The sequence below is a fragment of the Thermobia domestica genome, chromosome 2, assembly GCF_964235325.1.
Source record: "Thermobia domestica chromosome 2, izTheDome1.hap1.1, whole genome shotgun sequence".
Taxonomy (NCBI): domain Eukaryota; kingdom Metazoa; phylum Arthropoda; class Insecta; order Zygentoma; family Lepismatidae; genus Thermobia; species Thermobia domestica.
In genome coordinates this window covers 35,736,948-35,755,648 of record NC_137455.1, presented here as the reverse complement: position 1 = coordinate 35,755,648, position 18,701 = coordinate 35,736,948, and the positions used below count along the sequence as shown (strand labels likewise).

The 18,701-nt window shown below is 36.2% G+C and overlaps 1 protein-coding gene across 3 annotated transcripts in view; it reads left to right on the top strand.

The window, feature by feature from the left end:
* The window catches only part of LOC145679667 (piezo-type mechanosensitive ion channel component-like), a 215,593-nt gene that overhangs the window by 48,005 nt on the left and 148,887 nt on the right, over positions 1 to 18,701 (top strand). For 2 of the 3 annotated variants that reach the window (XM_081750243.1, XM_081750242.1), the window contains exons 2-4: positions 540 to 699; positions 6,490 to 6,578; positions 14,584 to 14,640. In XM_081750243.1, coding sequence (XP_081606369.1) covers positions 628 to 699; positions 6,490 to 6,578; positions 14,584 to 14,640 — 218 coding nt within the window. In that variant the 5' untranslated portion in view covers positions 540 to 627. Of the gene's footprint in view, positions 1 to 539; positions 700 to 6,489; positions 6,579 to 14,583; positions 14,641 to 18,701 lie in introns of those variants that run through there. The other variant, XR_014130497.1, reaches the window with a different exon arrangement.

Sequence of the window (18,701 nt, the reverse complement as noted above, 5' to 3'; positions counted from 1 at the left end):
ATGTGCTTATTAAATTTCACAGAATAAATTTCTGAAATCGGGTCCATCAATTTGACTTGCCCTGTATAATTATTGGTAGTTCTTCATAATATTGACACCTCCTATTTCATGTTATAGCCATCTTCTGGAGACTAGATTATGAGTCTGTATTTTGTCTTTCTAAAGAACTTTGCAATGTGTTGTAAATGTTGTAACATTATGAAATGCTGTAAGTTGACATTTAAATATCTATTAGGTTCATAAAGTATTATATAGCATATATTAAAACCCCCAAAATGGTGACATTTTGTCGCTGAAATAGAAAGCTAGACATATAGAGAGCCCCCATTACTTTCAATAGCTTAGGGCCCCATCAAACCTAAATTTGGCACTACTGGATTCAGCTGGGTGATGACAGAAGTCAATACGAGACCTTTTGAGAATGCAATATTAAACCTTCGGATTCCATAGTTCATACAGTTAATTAGTTTAGTTAGTTATAGAGTAAACCAGAACTACATGTTTTAAGTATTAATAAATTGTCTATTTTTTATTTATAGAACAGGAATCAAATACTTGGACCAGAATTAAGAATATATTTGTGATGATATGTAAATTTGTTAACATTATTCTTGTCAGTGCAACGCTATGTTCAACAAATTTTCGAAAGACTTTCGCTTTATTGTTCGAAGTTTATCAGAAGAGAAAAAAATCTTAAAGGTAACTAATATATCTTGTTAATAGTCACAAGCATAATTTTATTATACAGGTGCGAAATAACAACCTCACTTAAGTGGGGAATGTTTTTAGATGACATGCTTATTTCTGTATTTGCTTCCCAACGAAATCGTAGATGCAACAGTTAAGACTATTTTACACTTAAAACACTAAGAATGTAAAATTAAGAGAATCTTTTGGACGGATGCTGTCCAGGGTCTATATATATATATGTCGGCTGATCAATGAAGAGTGATCATCAGTGTTTATGAGATGAATACAACAGCAAGACACAGAAAACGAAACACGTCTGTGTAGTGGGAGAAGTGACGAATAGATCGAGCAAGTTTGAAGGCCATAGCATCACGAATGTGACCTTGGCAGCCGTTCAAGCACACGTACAACTTGTAGTTTCAGTTTCGCATAAGGCAACATGGAAGTGACACGCGATGAACAGTACAGTGCATTGAAATTCTGTTTTCGCTTAAAGAAAACAGCAGCTCAAGCATATGCAATCTTACAGGAGGCGTATGAGGAGTCAGTTCTTCCCTATAGCGCAGCGCGAAGGTGGTTCAAAATGTTTAAAGATGGGAAACAATCAACTTCAAAGGAAGATGGACCCAGCGCTCCAGTAACCGCTCTGACGGAAGCGAGCATCAACACCGCTGCTGTGACAGTGAGAGAAGATCGTCGAATCACGGTAAGATAACTAGCAGTGAGAGGTAACTAGCGCAAAGAATGGACATTTCATTTGGTTCCGCTCATACGGTGTTCACACATAAACTGTATATGTCACATATGTGTGTGTGCGGTGGTTCCACGATTGCTCATTCCCGATCAAAAGGTTGTGCGTGTGGAGGCGAGTGGAAATCAAAGCTACAAACTATCCCATGTTCATGTCGAAAATCATCACTGCTGATGAAAATTGGCTTCACAAATATGACCCTGAGTCCAAGCAGCAGAGTTCTGTGTGGAAGTCTCCTTCATCACCAACACCCTAGAAAGCAAGAGTAGTTGCTTCTGCTAACAAAGTTGTGGTCATCTCATGTTTCGATATTCGAGGCATGATGTAAAAACATGTCATCCACCACATACAACTGTCATTGGAGTGTATTATAAAGGTGTATTGCAACCTTCCAAGGTCACATTAATCGGAAACGAACACATTTGAAAGAAACAGAATGGATGCTACACCATAACGCCAGGTTCCATATTGCCAATGTTGTTATTGACTATCTTACAAAGATCAACGTTTCGTGTATATCTCGTCCTCCATATAGCCCTGATTTAGCCCCTTGTGATTCCTTTCTTTTTCCAACTTTGAAGAAACACCCCCGGGGACGGCGTTTCGCATCTTCAGGGGCAGTGGTAAAAGCTGTGGAGGCGATATTAAAGGATCTGTCCAAAAATGGCTTCCAGCATGTTTTGGATGACTGGCAAAAACGTTGGGACAAGTACATTGCATGTAATGCGGATTATTCTGAAAAAGACAATCAACATTTAAAGGATTAGTACAGGTAATTATGTTTTATTCGTTTATGATCATTCATTATTGACCAACTCTTGTATATATTAAAGATAGTACCTCAATTTTAGTTTGACGTGGCTACGGGAAGAATCCAAAAAGCAGCAGATTTAGAATTTGAACTAGAGTCTTTAATAGGAAGCGAGAATATTAATACATCATATACTCTCATTCATTAATGGCTAAATACAAAAATCCAAGAACGATAAATAATGTAATTACAGAGCTGGACAAAATAGTATAGAAAGAGTTAAAAGGAAAGAAACTGTAAACGATGTTATGTGAGTAAGTGTTCAAAATTCAGAACAGGTGTAAAAATAATTAGGGAAAGTATGTAACAAGCACCTAATTGAAAATTTACGTTTTGTACATGTGGATATGGAAAGTGAAGGGGAAAACTTCATTGACTTTGGGAAAAGTGAGGGTGATCTGCCTTCACTTTCTGTTTATATTGAAGTTATTATTATTGGATTAATCTTCCATAACGTGTCTGATGAACGCGATGTTACATTACTGAAACTGTTATACAAGTGTTATTAATATATATATAGTGCTTTAGTCAGTTTCGATTCATTAATACCAGTTATTTATTTACTTGTATTGCGTTATTAAGTGATTTACTGCGATATTTTGTTGTTTCTTCTACTGAGAACTTTCTCAGAATAGCACTGCTTTACTCCTTGTTAATACCCTCCTAACTTCTTGATTTCTGAGGAAGAAGAAATTCCACTGCAAAAATATAAGTACGGAGTTTTGTTCTTTAAGTTTCCCATATTTTAGAGCTTTATTATTATTATTATTATTATTATTATTATTATTATTATTATTATGTGAATGATGCTATCAAACATGCAAACATCGCAACAGGTACTTTACTTAGAAACTGGTCAAATTTCAAGAATTACAGCATGTATATAAGACTATATAAAATCCTTATTAGACCTAACTTGAATTTGTAAGTGCGATTTGGTCAAACATTACTAGAACGAATAATGATAAAATAGAAAGGGTCCAAAAAAAGGTTTATAAAATATGTATATTTCGATTTACATTTATACCAATGCTATTGTGATTTCAAGAGATTATTAGAGGTTTTAATCTAGACCTTTTATCCCAAAGAAGAGAACAACAAGCGTTAAGATTTTTAGAGTCCATTCTAGAAAATAAATTATGCAGTCAGTACCTTGTAAATAATATATCATACAGGGTACCAACTCACAGAGTAAAGAAAACATATTTATTGTGTACGAAAGGTACAAAGAACTCTGTATTAAATACCTTACTCACTACGTTTAATAACAGAAGATCGGACTATAAAAATTACGTTTGTGTTAGGTTTTTGGTACTTTTATAATGTTTTATCCTGTTATAACAACAATTTATATATGATTCTCTTTTATACTATTATTATTATTATTATTATTATTATTATTATTATTATTATTATTATTATTATTATTATTATTATGTGTGCTTTAACCGAAAAATGCTTCTTTTACGGAAATCAAGAAGTTAGAAGGATGTAAACAAAAAGTAGTTTAGAATTGTTATGAGATAACTTGCTTCGACAAGTTCAACAAGTAGAAGAGAAAACTAAATATCTCAGATCATTAGACAACGCACCACTGTTAAGTATCTAATTGATCATTTAACACATTCCAAATAATATTGTTTTTGTGAAGTTTCATAAATGAATGAGTTGCCATTATTGAGTATTAGTCTTAAAGTATTTAATTTTCTGTACCAAATTCCTTTATAAGCACGAAGTTTTTTTTTATGTGCATTACTGTTGTTTTTAAATCCTGTCCATTTTGGATTAAACAAGATCCATTATCAGAGCGTTTTGGGAAAGAAGTGAGCTATAAATTTAGTTATAAAAGTTGGATAAACAGAGAAAGTACTAGAAAATGTTATTATCTTGGTTATAATGCACAATATGTGTTCTATGTATTCAATTATCTATTTAGAAAATTGGCCTGATTATACGCAAGTTGTCTTTAATTTTGAAATTGACAGTATTTCACAGCATTAGATTTAAAAGCAAAATAATTAATTAGATACCACTTTCCTGAAATCGTGCCTTGTGTCTAAAGTCATTTCGAGTAATTACCTAATTTTTTCAGCTTTTTTTTTTTATTTAAAAAAACAACAAATCCTTCCCAAATCATCAAAAGCAAATCTATTCTTTTTGTTGTGAAAAACAGGCATCTTTTTACCTTTAACAATAATGTTCATAGCCATAATGCAAGACAAGAGAGTGACATATTTGCGATGCATCAAAAATATACTAATATAAGCCAGGGTGTATTGATCAGTCTGATTTAAATCACGATTTAAATCACTTGATTTTTTAAAAATAAAAAATAGTTGATTTCAATCAAATTCCGGAATAAATTAATTTAAAGTGAAAATAAGTAAAAATCCCGTTTCTGTTCTGTTATTTCGATTATGGAAGATAATAATCGTAATACAATGAGACTCAAATGTATGTACAGCACAGTATGAAAAGGAGTGTCATCCAGAGGATGATTAGGGAAAATCCCGTTTTGAACGGGTAACGGGGGAATCCTGCTTTCTTCTCTCCGCAACATAGGGTTTTTAAATCGTTAACTATTCCAACAGAGGAATCATACAGACAGCATGAACATTTAAGACGAATATTCTTTTGTGTATTTCGTACCGCAAACTAGTTCCGATTTTCTAAAAATATGCCCCTGCCAAATATCAACAACTTTTGTGAAAAAAAAAGTGTCATGTTGATAAACTTGCTGTATTATTTTCTCAACATTTAACATTGTTTGGGATTGAAATAGGTTAACGATTGGGGATTAATTCAAATTTCAACACCAATTCTTTCACTTAAAATGGCATAATCAACCATTAATACTAATTCCTAATGTTTTTCTTCAGTTCGCGACTTGTATTATACGAGGAGAAAGATTTGATTTAAATTAAAAAAAATCGATTTAAATAAAAAAAATCAACAAAAATGATTTTTTAAATAAAAATCATTATTTTTGATTTTTAAAAATAAAAATAGTTGATTTCAATCAAATTCCGGAATAAATTATTTTAAAGTGAAAATAAGTAAAATCCCGTTTCTGTTCTGTTATTTTCGATTATGGAAGATAATAATCGTAATACAATGAGACTCAAATGTATGTACAGCACAGTATGAAAAGGAGTGTCATCCAGAGGATGATTAGGGAAAATCCCGTTTTGAACGGGTAAGGGGGATCCTGCTTTCTTCTCTCCGCAACATAGGGTTTTTAAATCGTTAACTATTCCAACAGAGGAATCATACAGACAGCATGAACATTTAAGACGAATATTCTTTTGTGTATTTCGTACCGCAAACTAGTTCCGATTTTCTAAAAATATGCCCCTGCCAATATCAACACTTTTGTGAAAAAAAAGTGTCATGTATGATAAACTTGCTGTATTATTTTCTCAACATTTAACATTGTTTGGGATTGAAATAGGTTAACGATTGGGGATTAATTCAAATTTCAACACCAATTCTTTCACTTAAATGGCATAATCAACCATTAATACTAATTCCTAATGTTTTTTCTTCAGTTCGCGACTTGTATTATACGAGGAGAAGATTTGATTTACGATTAATAAATCAACAAAAATGATTTTTTAAATAAAAATCATTATTTTTTCACCCTGATATATGCAAAACTGTGTATATAAATTGTGTTAGGTTGTATAATAAACTTCCTATGTACTTAGAAAATATGACTAATGTAACTGTTTTTCGTAAGAAGTTATTAAACTACTTGCTGCAAGTGCTATTATACTATTAAGAAATATGTAAATGATTCATTAAGTTAAGAATTGACAACAGTTATTGGCTCCTCAGTACATGCCATTTGTGGTATAAGTGGTTTCCTAATTACCATGTAAATGGTCGTGTTCATATACTTAATATCTTCTATTTTATGGTTTCATATTTAGTAAGATGTATAAATGCAATATTATGTATACCTTTTGCTACTTCATAATATTTTGTATGTATTTTATTCACAACATTGATTACATGAGAATTCCTCGCTTTTGAAAGCCAATGAAACAGGCAAATGAAATGAAATGAAATGAAATCATTATAAATAATCTTGCTTTATCTGATAAGCTTAAGTGCAAATATTCCATCAAAGGATTTTAAAAAGTTAGGGTGATATGGATTCCGTGCGCTCCATTACCAATTTGCAAATTGTTTAGATTGTTTTTGATAATATTTTTCTTTACTTTTCTTTTTCCAGAGAGATAAGTCTTTCAAAGAAGGAATATTATACGGTTCAGTAGGATCGCCATTGGAAGTGTTAAATCTTGCTTTACCTGAAAGAAAAAGGTATATTGAAATATATATATATATATATATATATATATATATATATATATATATATAAATGTAGTTTGCTGTTGTTTGGTTTGGTTGAAGTTAATATCCTTATTCTCTTCCAAGAGCAAATGAAGCACGCGCGTACAGTTTAACGTGCGGTTGCATGATTTTCCTCTGAAATTTTGCCATATTGTTTATATAGGGTTCCCGCTGACTGGAAAACCTTACAAAATCTGGAAAAGTCAGGGGATTCCGCTTACTCGTACAAAGTCCTGAAAAAGTCAGGGAATTTCATGAAAAGCTGGATTTAAGTACGGAGTTTTACATCTCAGAATTGTTTTTTCCTTTCTTTTTCGCCTTACCTGGCTATTTGGAAGGGATATTATATAAAATAATTAATTTGTTTAGCAAAATGTCTCTAACTACCCACACACATTATATAAGTGTACATGCATACTAGATGAGGAACTTCCTGATCGGGATTTTTTTTTTTTAACATTATGCAGGGTATTGCAAAAAACATTGATCTGATTTTAGAAGTCCATATGTATTGATAAAAACCTACTACAACATGGGATAAATTGCAAAATACTCACAATATCTTCAAGGTTTAGCTATGCTATTACAAATGCTCTATGTGTCTACCAGTAGCAGCACGAACAACATCTAGACGATCGCTAAATTCGTCATAAAATTCGGAAGTGCGAGGCCGAGCTGGAGTCTTACTTTTGCATAAGGATCCTGTTTCTTTAAATTGGAGATACCATTGACGAATGTTTTTGGGTGCAGGCGGATCAATGCCAAAACGCCGACGAAAAGCATGTCACGCTACTTGTTTTTACAGCGATTCAAAATGGCGGCGCCAATCGAAAATCCCGCCAAATGTGAAGTACGGAGTGTCATTCGTTTTCTGAAGGCGCAAAAAAGTTAAGCCTGTTGAAATTTATATGCAAATAAAGAGTGTTTATAGCGATAGTGCAATGAACGAGTCATCACTGAGGAAATGGTGCATTATGTTTAATCAAGAAAGAATCAGCGTGCATGATGAAAATTGGAGTGGGAGGCCATCACTTGTTACGGAAGAACTGAAGGGAAAATCTTTTGTCATCCTTCTTATAGTCCTGACTTGGTACCAAGTGATTCTCACTTATTCCCGGCACTTTTGGGTGGAAAACAGTTCGCAAACGATGAAGAACTCAAGCAAGCACTGACAGCCTGGTTGAAATCTTTGGCGGCAGATGAGTATAATATCAGCATTAAAAAACTGGTCCCACATTATAACAAGTATCTCTACAACTATGGCGATTATATAGAAAAGCAAAGTAGAGTCCTGTGGCTTTGTAAATGAAGTTTTGTGTTGATATCTTTTGTTTTTATTTAATAATGCTAAAACGTTCTTTACTTTCTGAACGACCCTCGTATTTATTTGCAGTTCAAACTATTGAAAATGCAGTTTATAAAGTTAAAGAATATATTTAAAAGAAAAGAGGATACATTCGTTAACTGCAAAATATGAGGGCCGTCCAGAAAGTAGAGAACGATTGCGCGCCGATCCCCCACCACTGTGATCGTGTGCGTGGTAGTTAACTCCTTCCTTCACCTCAGTGTGAGCCTAGTCTCAATATTGTGCCGTCACGCTACTTGTTTTTGCAGCGATTCAAAATGGCAGCGCGAATCGAAATCCCGTCAAATATGAAGTACGGAGTGTCACTCGTTTCCTGAATGCGCAAAAAGTTAAGTCTATTGAAATCCATAGGCAAATATAGAATATTTATGGTGATAGTGCAATGAACGTGTCGTCAGTGAGGAAATGGTGCATTATGTTTGTGAGAGCATCATGCATCAGCACGAACACAGCAGGAACTTAAACGTGTAAAGTAGGACATCTGGACATCTTGCTTACAGCACTGACTTGGCACCAAGTGATTTTCACTTATTCTTGAAACTTAAGGAATTTTTGGGTAGAAAACAGTTCTCAAACGATGAGGAACTCAAGCAAGCAATGACAACCTGGCGACATCAAATTTTCGGCGACAGATAAGTATAACATCGGAATTGAAGAACTGGTCCTACATTATAACAATATATTGACAACTATGGCGATTACATAGAAAAGTAGAGCATGGTCGTGTGGCTTTGTAAATAAAGTTTTGTGGTGATGTCTTTTGTTTTTATTTAACCATACCTAAACGTTCTTTACTTTCTGCACGACCCTCGTATCAAACAAGAAAAATTAGAATGCCTTTCTTTGTGGATCAGGAAAGTTTTAACAATCGATATACTATTTTAAGTTGTACTATTGTACTAAGAATAAGAAAAAATATTTAGGAAACATTTACAGAATTAATAACATCAAAAATTTATTATTCAAAAGACATGATTTCTTAGGCGCTGTGCTAAAGTTGTCTGTTTTTTATTATTATTAAGCACGTTGTATTGATATATATATGAATTTCTAAATCGACATTGTACTATATCCAGTATATTTCCAAGTCTCAGTTTAATTCAGGCGTAGGAGAACTGCGGCCTTCAATGTCGTGAAATGCGGTCCTCTGAGCCTATTTCGGAAAATGCTAAATTATATAAAAATATTTGTTACGCGAAAAATATAATTCTGAAATTACATATATCAAGTAGCATAGTGCTATATTATATATTTTTATTCATTTTCACGTACACTATTTATGTAACTATTAACTGCAATATAACTACAAAAATTAGGTTTACCCAAAACTATCATATGTGACTTTTTGGGGAATGATCATTGTTAATGCAACCTTTAAAACAAAAAAAGTTTCGTGACTCTTGGTTTAGTCCTTTTCCCGAATTAACGAACGATGATATGCTTTAAAGCAGTGGTAACCAAACTTATGAAGGTTCTGAGCTACCGTCAGTGCTTAAAGTGATATCAGATGAGGTGACGGTATGGAGCAAATATAACCCCTTAGAGCAGTAATTAAGACAGAACCCTAAAGACCATCTCTACTCCTGACATTTTTGCACCATTTTTGATGTGAAGAATCTATAGAAAGAGAGAGAGTGAGTACTAATGTAGTAAATGTTTTACTCCTCACTGTCATCAGCCGAACAGAAGTAAATATTTATAAATTATTTTAATTTTCTAAGATTTTGTTTGAGCATATCAGTGATCTAAATGACGAAGAAAACGAATGGTACGTATATTTAAACATCGCATTTATAAAGGTAACTAAGAAAGTTATGTCGCTTTTTGTGAAGGTCTGTATTTAATTGGACCTCACATCGTGAGTTGAATGATAATGGTGATACGGCGAAGGTCAGTTGTTGGTGTGGGTTTATCCAACATACTATCTGGTTGTGAGAGTTCAGTTACACAGTGAACTTGCGTAAGGACACAGTCAACATGGGTCCTCCACAGAGCGTCATAAGGCCGTGTATGCTGTACGAGTTCAAACTGAGGTCAAACGCCACTGCAGCGGGATGGAAGATATGCCAGGCCTTTGGTAAGAGTGTCGTGACTAGTGGACAGTAGAGCGATGCTTTAACAAGTTTAAGGACGGTGATGAAACACCCGAAGACGCACTACGTGCAGGAACACCAACACATGTACAAAATGAAGATCTTTAGACAGCAATTGAGGCGAACAGTTGCAGGACATATGAGGAACTGAGACTACGATTCAGTATGAGTCGACAAATCATTCGACAGCACCTCCATCAACTTGGGAAGCACTATAAGTTGTGTCGATGGGTCCACATGACTTAACTCCGAGCCAAAAGATTAAACTAGCAGACACCTGTGTTTCTTTGCTGTCTCCTCTAGGGATGCGCACGAGACGAGTCGAGACAGGATTTTCCTGACAAAATTCGAGTCGAGACAGCTCTTCCAATAGAAAAATATATATTTTTCGAGTCGAGACATCACTTTTACGGCACATTTTCGAGTCGAGACAGCCATAAATCTTGTCTCGTGCGCAACCCTAGTCTCATCTGAGGAAGGAGCCATTTGTAGACAGGATGTTGGCATGTGATGAGAAATGGGTGCTGTAGGAAGCTCCACGGCGCCGTCATCATTGGTTAGCATCCAATGAACCCGTTCCAAAACAGCCAAAACCAGCACTGCACCAGAGGAAAGTCTTCCTGTGTGTTTGGTGGACTGCTCGCGGCATCGTCCAACGGGAACTTCTACCAGCTGGTCAGAACACTACTGCAACTGTATACTGTCAGCAGTTGAGCCATGTTCAAGAAAAACTCAAAACCCTGGAACCAGCACTTTTGAATCACAAAGGGATCCACCTGTTACAGGACAACGCTAAGCCCCACGTGGCTACGATGACCCGGGACACCATTCTATGCCCTGGACTATTGCATCCGCCATACTCCCCGGACATTGCACCGTCCGATTACCCCTGTTCCATTCCTTGGATAATCACCTTAGAGGACGCCAGTTGAAATCCCTAATAGAGGTGCTAAATGCACTTGGTATCTTCTTCGCTTCACGGCCCATCAATTTCCACCGCGATGAAATCCATTGCCTTCCAGAACGTTGGCAGAAAGTCGTCGATGCCGATGAGGACTATTTTTGGCCTTAGGCGGCATATTGATGTTCGTGAAAAAGTGGTTATTGAGAAAGCGACAGAACTTTTATACAATAGCATAGTGATCCAACGTGGCCTTTAAAGCTTTGTAGTCACTCTCGTCTCGTCTCTAGTATCTAGTTATTTAATGATTCCAATGTCATTTTCATTTTGAAAAGCTTCTTCTGGCCTCGTCTCGTTCGTGGTCAACACTAATTTTCTTATAGTTGTAAACACAAAAGTCCAGACAATGGGAAAAAAAGTAATTTTGAATGAAAAAAGAAGTCCTGTCAATGTCAGGGTGGATCCAGGTTAAACATTTTAGGCAGGCGGTACGGTAGTTAGATTTTTTGAAGGGGGGGTTGGAATTGCTCAAACAAATGTTGAAAAAAAATCAGGAGCACAAAATCTGCCATTGAATAGGATGATAGGGAACTGTTATTTCTTTCGAAGCAGCAGCAACGAAATCCTTGATAGTATAAACATATTTGTTGACTCAACACTAACGCCATACTTATTTCTGTGTAAAATATTTTTTTTCCTAGACGCAAATTACAATTTTAATCACTTATTTTTATCGGTATGCCATACCGGCCGATTTTCTAACTTTCGGATGCATAACCGGCTCATACCGGCTCACTTTAAGCACTGGCTACCGTACCATTTTTAAATCCTACTGTAAGCTACCAACCAAAGAAATACCAACTACCTTACCTTCTAACGGGGACGAACTCCAGCTTTTAATGTCCTTTAGTTTACAGAGCTTCTGTTTAGAAGCACAAATAATACATTACCGATAGCAAACAGATTATCTGTAGAAGCGTGAGTAGACCTTTTAGACCAAGATTTTTTCTAGATCTTTTAATTTTGCTCGTTTTCCTAAATTCATTTTTGATTTTGTTGAAGCAAAATTGATCATAAAGTTAAAAATATATAAAAGTGGAATTATTGTTAGTTATATATGTATGTCTTTGAATCTTTCATATACGTTCTTGTAGCGTAGATAGTACTATCGCTTGAATTGATCACGTATCTTACACAAACACACACACACGCACACGCATATATATATATATATATATATATATATATATATATATATATATATATATATATATATATATATGAAAGAGGCAAACTTCCACGAAATTTTTTTAGCGACTTTTCACTCAAAATTGGAGTCATTTCATCTCCAATTTAGCGACTTTTTGTATAAACTTGTTGATAACACTGCTTAGGGCATGGGGAATACTTTGTCATGAAACTGAGAAAAAAGAAGGGTAACCACAAAGGAAGAAAACAGAATGGGAAAATTGAATTTCATTTCCAATCCAGACTAATATATACGGTACAAGAACTGGGGATTGAAGTCCCAGCCTCGTGTTCTATATAGATGGAAAGCGCATGCAACATTATTTTAAAATGTCTTGAAGATGAATTATCTCTCGACGAAAGCGAATAAATTGATTTTTCTAACGTTGATCCTCCCTAGTAAATATTCCGCAAAAATATTTAAAAGAAACGACATTATAAAACACTGAAAGTAGTGTAAACATCATATGATTATTTAATGATCTTAATAAATTTCTCCACTTGGTCGTAAACGTGTTATTCCAAAGTAGAGTTCAGAGTAAATCCCTTTATCAGAACCGTAATAATCAGATTTGGTTACGGGACTGTTTCATTGACTACTAAGATTAATGCGTACGTAGAGTGATCATAATTTCAACAGCTTAAAGCGGAACAAACACACACATACAAGTTTCAGCAACAGCTTATTTTGACATAAATTCGTAATTTCACAATAGAACAGTACTACAAATGAAAATGTGAAAAGCGAAACAGTGTTACATAATGAACGTATAAACATTATTATTATAAAACCAAGATACCTAGTAATACTCCTAATAGTTCAGTTAGACTAATAGTTGTCGCTACATGCACTCCTCCTACCTGACGTCAAGACCTAGTTTACTGACGAAGTTAGCATTCAATTTCACCATCTAGCTTCTTCAGACTACTCTCTCTTCTTCTCGTAGCAGAATTTTAAAATGTCCTAAATAATTTTAGGTGTTTACAAGCGTTTATACTTCCACAATAAAAGATCTAAAAATTGCAACATATGATATATACCATACCATACATAACATATAGATATAAATAAATATTGCGGCCCCAGTTCGTTTAAAATTACTTTAGCATAGATCAAAACTTACCATGATAATTATTTCAATAAATTAAATCATTTTTATTCCTTTTAAACTTTGTATTTCCTTAATACTTATAATTCATTTTGCAGAAATTAAAAATACACTTCAATCACCTATGGCTTCCTCACTTATTATATCTTTCACAGCATAAATAAAACAAGTTTAAACAAGTCTGGCCACAAGATTGTTTTGTCATATGGTACCAGACTATTGTCCTTGTTGCCCTATAACCAAGGTGACCAGACGTCCCGTTTTAGCCGGGACAGTCCCTTTTATCCAACCGTTGTCCCGTTTTTATCTGATTCTCAAACGGACGGCTAAATATCCCGTTTTTAAGCAAAAATGACCCAGGTGTCCCGTAATAATTATTCAAAATATAAATGGTCAATGCAAATTCTACACTCTTCCATACCAACACTCATTGGGAAGGTTGAGCCCTGTCTGGAACTTCTGAATGTTCAAATGAGAATTGAGTGTTCTGTGGTTCAAGTGGGAATTGAGTTCGATTTCTGAGTTAAAAGTATTGTTGGGTAGTATTTAAGTTAGAGACGCTGTGTTATCATTCTTACTTGTGTATTTTGTAAATTGAAAACACAGTTGAGTCCCAAAATACAATCTGGAAGTCACATATTTATCCCCCCCGCGTCGCCGATTCGTATGTGTCCCGCTTTTGCAAGTAAAAATTATGGTCACCTTGCCTATAACTAAATATACATAAACGTTATCGTTGCAAAATGTTATGTGTTTTGTTTGGCAGCGTTACTTGCGAAAGAGCTTTTGTACCTACCTTTGGTTTGCATGTACCATCTTCTTGAGCTTAACTGGCAGAGCCGTAAAACTTAAAAGAAAGTCAGCTTGTAAATTTAACTAATACCGTCATGAAGTCTGTTTCCAACAAGAAATATTTATTTTAAATAATATAGTTATGACAGATTTTGCCACCCCTTGAATGCACGTATTGAACGTATGGTAGAGCCGGGCTGCCACAATCTTCCACAAGATTGTGTTATTTCATTTTATGAGATGCTGCGAAATTAGGTATACTTACCCTATATAATGAGACCAAAGACTTTCACTCAGTATGACAAATTATACTTCACGACACTGTAACTTTCTTTATAACATCAGTTAGCATATTGTATTTATAACTTGTAAACAACAGAGTTTAAGTATTATTTATTTATTTTATTGATTGATTATTTTTTATTGATTTTATTGATTCATTTATTTCCTTCCTTTTGAATTTTAGCACACCCTCCATAGAAAGTATGGTTAGTTACAGACGACATTCCCGAGATAGAAGGAGGTAACTATATAATGATACATTACTAGGTTTGCAATATACGTTGCGTTTGAAATTGTCAAGCTAGAACAAAATTTTAAAAAAATGAGAGAGTAAAACAAGTAAAAATACAATATACTTTGCAATCATATATGTTACGTACCTTTTTTGTAAAAATAATTTTAATTGTCCACAAATTTACTTCCGTTCGTTAGATAGCAGGTGATTTTGGTACTGACACATTGAAAAGAATTAAAAGATGAAGACAATATGCGTCTAGAGTGATTCCAGAATCTCATATGCTTTCATATAAATGACTTTAAAATGTTCATTCAGCTAGGACTTTCTGCCCTTTTGCCAAGGGCGCCGATCCTTGGGGGAAACCCCCGAAAGCTCATGTGGACCCCCTATTGTGTTTATGAATATACAATATTTTGCATAACTTGAGTGCAATTTGTCTAAAAATAATATATATGCGTTCTGCATCTGAATGGGCTTCCCCAAATTTACAGAGAAATCGGCGCCCTTGCCTTTCGCCACCGCGGTGCATCGGTTGTACAGGGATTCCATAAAGTTCCGCAGGAACGTAAAACTCTATAACTTGGAAACTACGTAATGTATTAACAAATACTTTTTGGTGTACTTACAGAAAGGTTCAAAGTTTTGTTTCAGCTAGTTAAGGTTCATCGCCAAACCTCCAATTGTGCACAATTCACGTCCAAACACTCTTGCGGTCTTTTTGGGAAACCAAGAATTGCGTGTTGGCGGTGCTCGTCTGGAATGTTCAAAATCACATCAGTTATTTTGTTCTTGAGATTGTGCAGATTAGCTGGCTTCTGCGAATACACCTTGGTCTTCAGGTGTCCCCACAGCCAGTAATCACAAGGCGTTAAATCTGGTGATCTTGCAGGACAAGGTGTGGGTCCTCTTCAACCAATCCATCTCTCCTTAAATTCATCGTTAAGAAACTGTCGAACTTGAAGGACATAGTGCGGCGGTGCCCCACCCTATTGCATGTGGACCTCATTAAGGATGCCTAACCTAGTAAGTTCTGGCAAAAGGAATGTCTGTAGCATGTTCAGATAATTGTTACCATTTACCGTCTCTTCCTCGAAGAAAAAAGGACCGATATGTGGTCCATTGAAACAGCACTATTGACTTTGGGACTATCCCGCTTATGCTCCTCGAATTCACGTGGATTTTCCACCCCCCAAATTCGGTAGTTGTGCCTGTTCACTTTTCCCGACACATGAAATGTGGCTTCATCTGAAAACATAAATCGAGACAGAAGGTCACCATCTTCTTGTAAGCGGGTAAGAATTGACTCACAGAATTCCATTCTCATGTCACAGTCTTCCTTTATCAGCTCGTGCACAAATTTTAACTTATAAGGATAGGGCCTTCAAATTCTTGCGTACGATCTTGTGTAACGTTGACTTCGGTATTCCCAGTTTCAATGACCTACGTTTAAGCGACTTCATTGGTCTCCTAGCTACGCTGTCCTGCAACGTGTGAATCACATCGTCACTCGTTCCTGGCTTTCCACTGCGTCGCAAATCTGACACACTTCCCGTTTCTTTCAACTTCTCGTACCACCTCTTGATACTTGTTTCTGCTGGGAGTGTTTTCCCATACGTTGTTTGGAACTTTCCCCGCACTGGAACGCAAGATTTTAATTCCGCAAACCACAAAACACATTGTGCCTTTTCTTTAATAGACGCCATCTTAAGTCACGTGATTACCAGCGCAAACGTCATCGAGCATTGTGGCCAGAACAAAACTTTAAACTTCCCTTCTTCCAACCCCCAAAATTTATACACTTAAACATAACGGTTTCCAAGTTATAGAGTTTTACTTTCCTGCAGGACTTTATGGACTCCCTGTATTCCGTGTGACGATCAACACAATTGACGATTGCACGAAAGCGCACTTTCCAATAGAGAAGACTTCTTGTTATTCCATTCTTCTTATTGGGCTTTCTAGAAACCGGAAATTGTGACCAACTTACGGGAAGACATGTATTTCAGAAATTCATAGGAACAACAGTCTATTAGGCTGCCATCGGGACACTTCACTAGAATGTTTGTGAAAGGAACAGCTTGAATGTCGGCCCTAGCTTCCATCTCGGTAAAATGACAGTGATGATTTGGTTATGTGACTGGACAACTTGTCCTAATTCAGTTCTATCCGATTGGTATCCTCTCCATGGAGTATAGAGATTTCTTTGTTGTAATTATCCATCAAAACATGGTCCTGATAATACACAGCATTGATTTTCACATCATTAGCAGTGAAACGTTGCTTCAATTTTCTTCTGCAACAAAAGGCAACTACAACCATGGAACCTTGCTGATGAAATTGGGCTCTACTGACGAACAAAATTGTTTTGTCCGTTTGCATTGATACTTCTGTACATGATTTCTCGGACCCAGGTTCGCAACTAGGGTTTGTCACCCGGAACAAACACGAAATTCGGTGCTCCACAATGTTTATATATCCCTCCAACCATGCGCTCGGAGCACGTACCCCACTTGTTCCCACCTAGTTGTGGCCCTGCTTGAACCACTCCGCAATCGGTCAGACATATCCACTTGTTGGCTGTGGTGACTACAATCGTTAACTGATCTCCAGTTAGGTGGCAATCGCACTGCTTCCTCCAGTTGATTTTGCGTTGCACTACATGACTAGCTTTCACCGTAGGAACTTTTGCTTTATGGATCACATTGAGACGTAACTTTTTGTGAATGGCATGATGGATGGTTGGTCGGGACACATGGAACCGGGTGGCCGTAGCACACACTTATGGATTCTTCGACGTCGTCAATATCGTAATTCTGTGCAACGCCGGCGGTGTCAGTTTTATTAGAATCCGTTTTGAATGTGAATTAGTTCGTGATACAGAGTCCGGGAGTAGTCTCACTACATATCGTTGCACTATCAATGCGATCCGTGGTGCATCCACCTTGCTGGAAACATCTCATTGAGATATTCCCCTCATAAAAATAACACCTCATTGAGATATTCCCCTAATAAAAATAACACCTCATTGAGATATTTCCCTCAGAAATAACACCTCATTGAGATATTCTCTCATAAAAATAACACCTCATTGAGATATTCCTCTCATAAAAATAATACCTCATTGAGATATTCCCCTCATAAAAATAACACCTCATTGAGATATTCCCCTCATAAAAATCATGTTTTTCCTTTGACCAAAATACATTTCTTGCTCGGGAGCAGGCTCGGACTGGCCAGGGCAGGAGGGCAGGGATCCCTGCTGGGCCTCTGTCTAAATATATACATAATGAATATTGAATAACATGGAAAGTAAGATAAAAGATGTCTGTTGTGTTGGAGCATAGTTACTCGTTGTAGTTTGTCGCGTTCCCAGCGTTCCGTGGCCTCTAGCATTGAATGTAGTCTTGGAGTTCCATTATTGGAATTAAACTAACAGTATTATAAAGTCTTGCTTGGGGCCCTTCGTTTGTGGCCTAGTAAGAATATATTTCAACAATATGAAGATTGGGGCCCTATGAATGCCGAAATGAGACTGCTTTTTATAAAGTCCTGCTGGAGCTCTCGGTCAGTCGTTTGACAAGTTATTGCAACACCATAAAGAAACAGAACAGGTTTCCACCCAGGGCCCCATTACCACGCATAAATATGAAGCTGACAACTTTATGAAGGAAAAACCACCACCCGAAGGAGGATGGGGCTCTCCAAGTGAGGCTCCTGCCGAGGCCCTATACCCCCAGTCCGAAACTGCTCGGGAGCTTCGGTATACAGTATGACACATTCATCACTGAAAATAATTCTCCTTGTATCGGGATAGTGTCAAACACCTGCAGAAGTGTATCACGTACCTCCTTCGTTTGATTTAAATCATTGTCAGATAATTCTGGAACAAATTTCGGTCGATATGGGTGTAATTTTAAGACGTTTCATATGTTCGCGCAGTGTTAACTGAGGTATACCAAATACCACGGACCTTTTGCGAATTGACTTAATTGGTAATTTTCCATTGACAGGGGGCGCGGTGGCTCAGTGGTAGCCGGTGGGTGTAGCCGAGCGGTCTTAGGCGT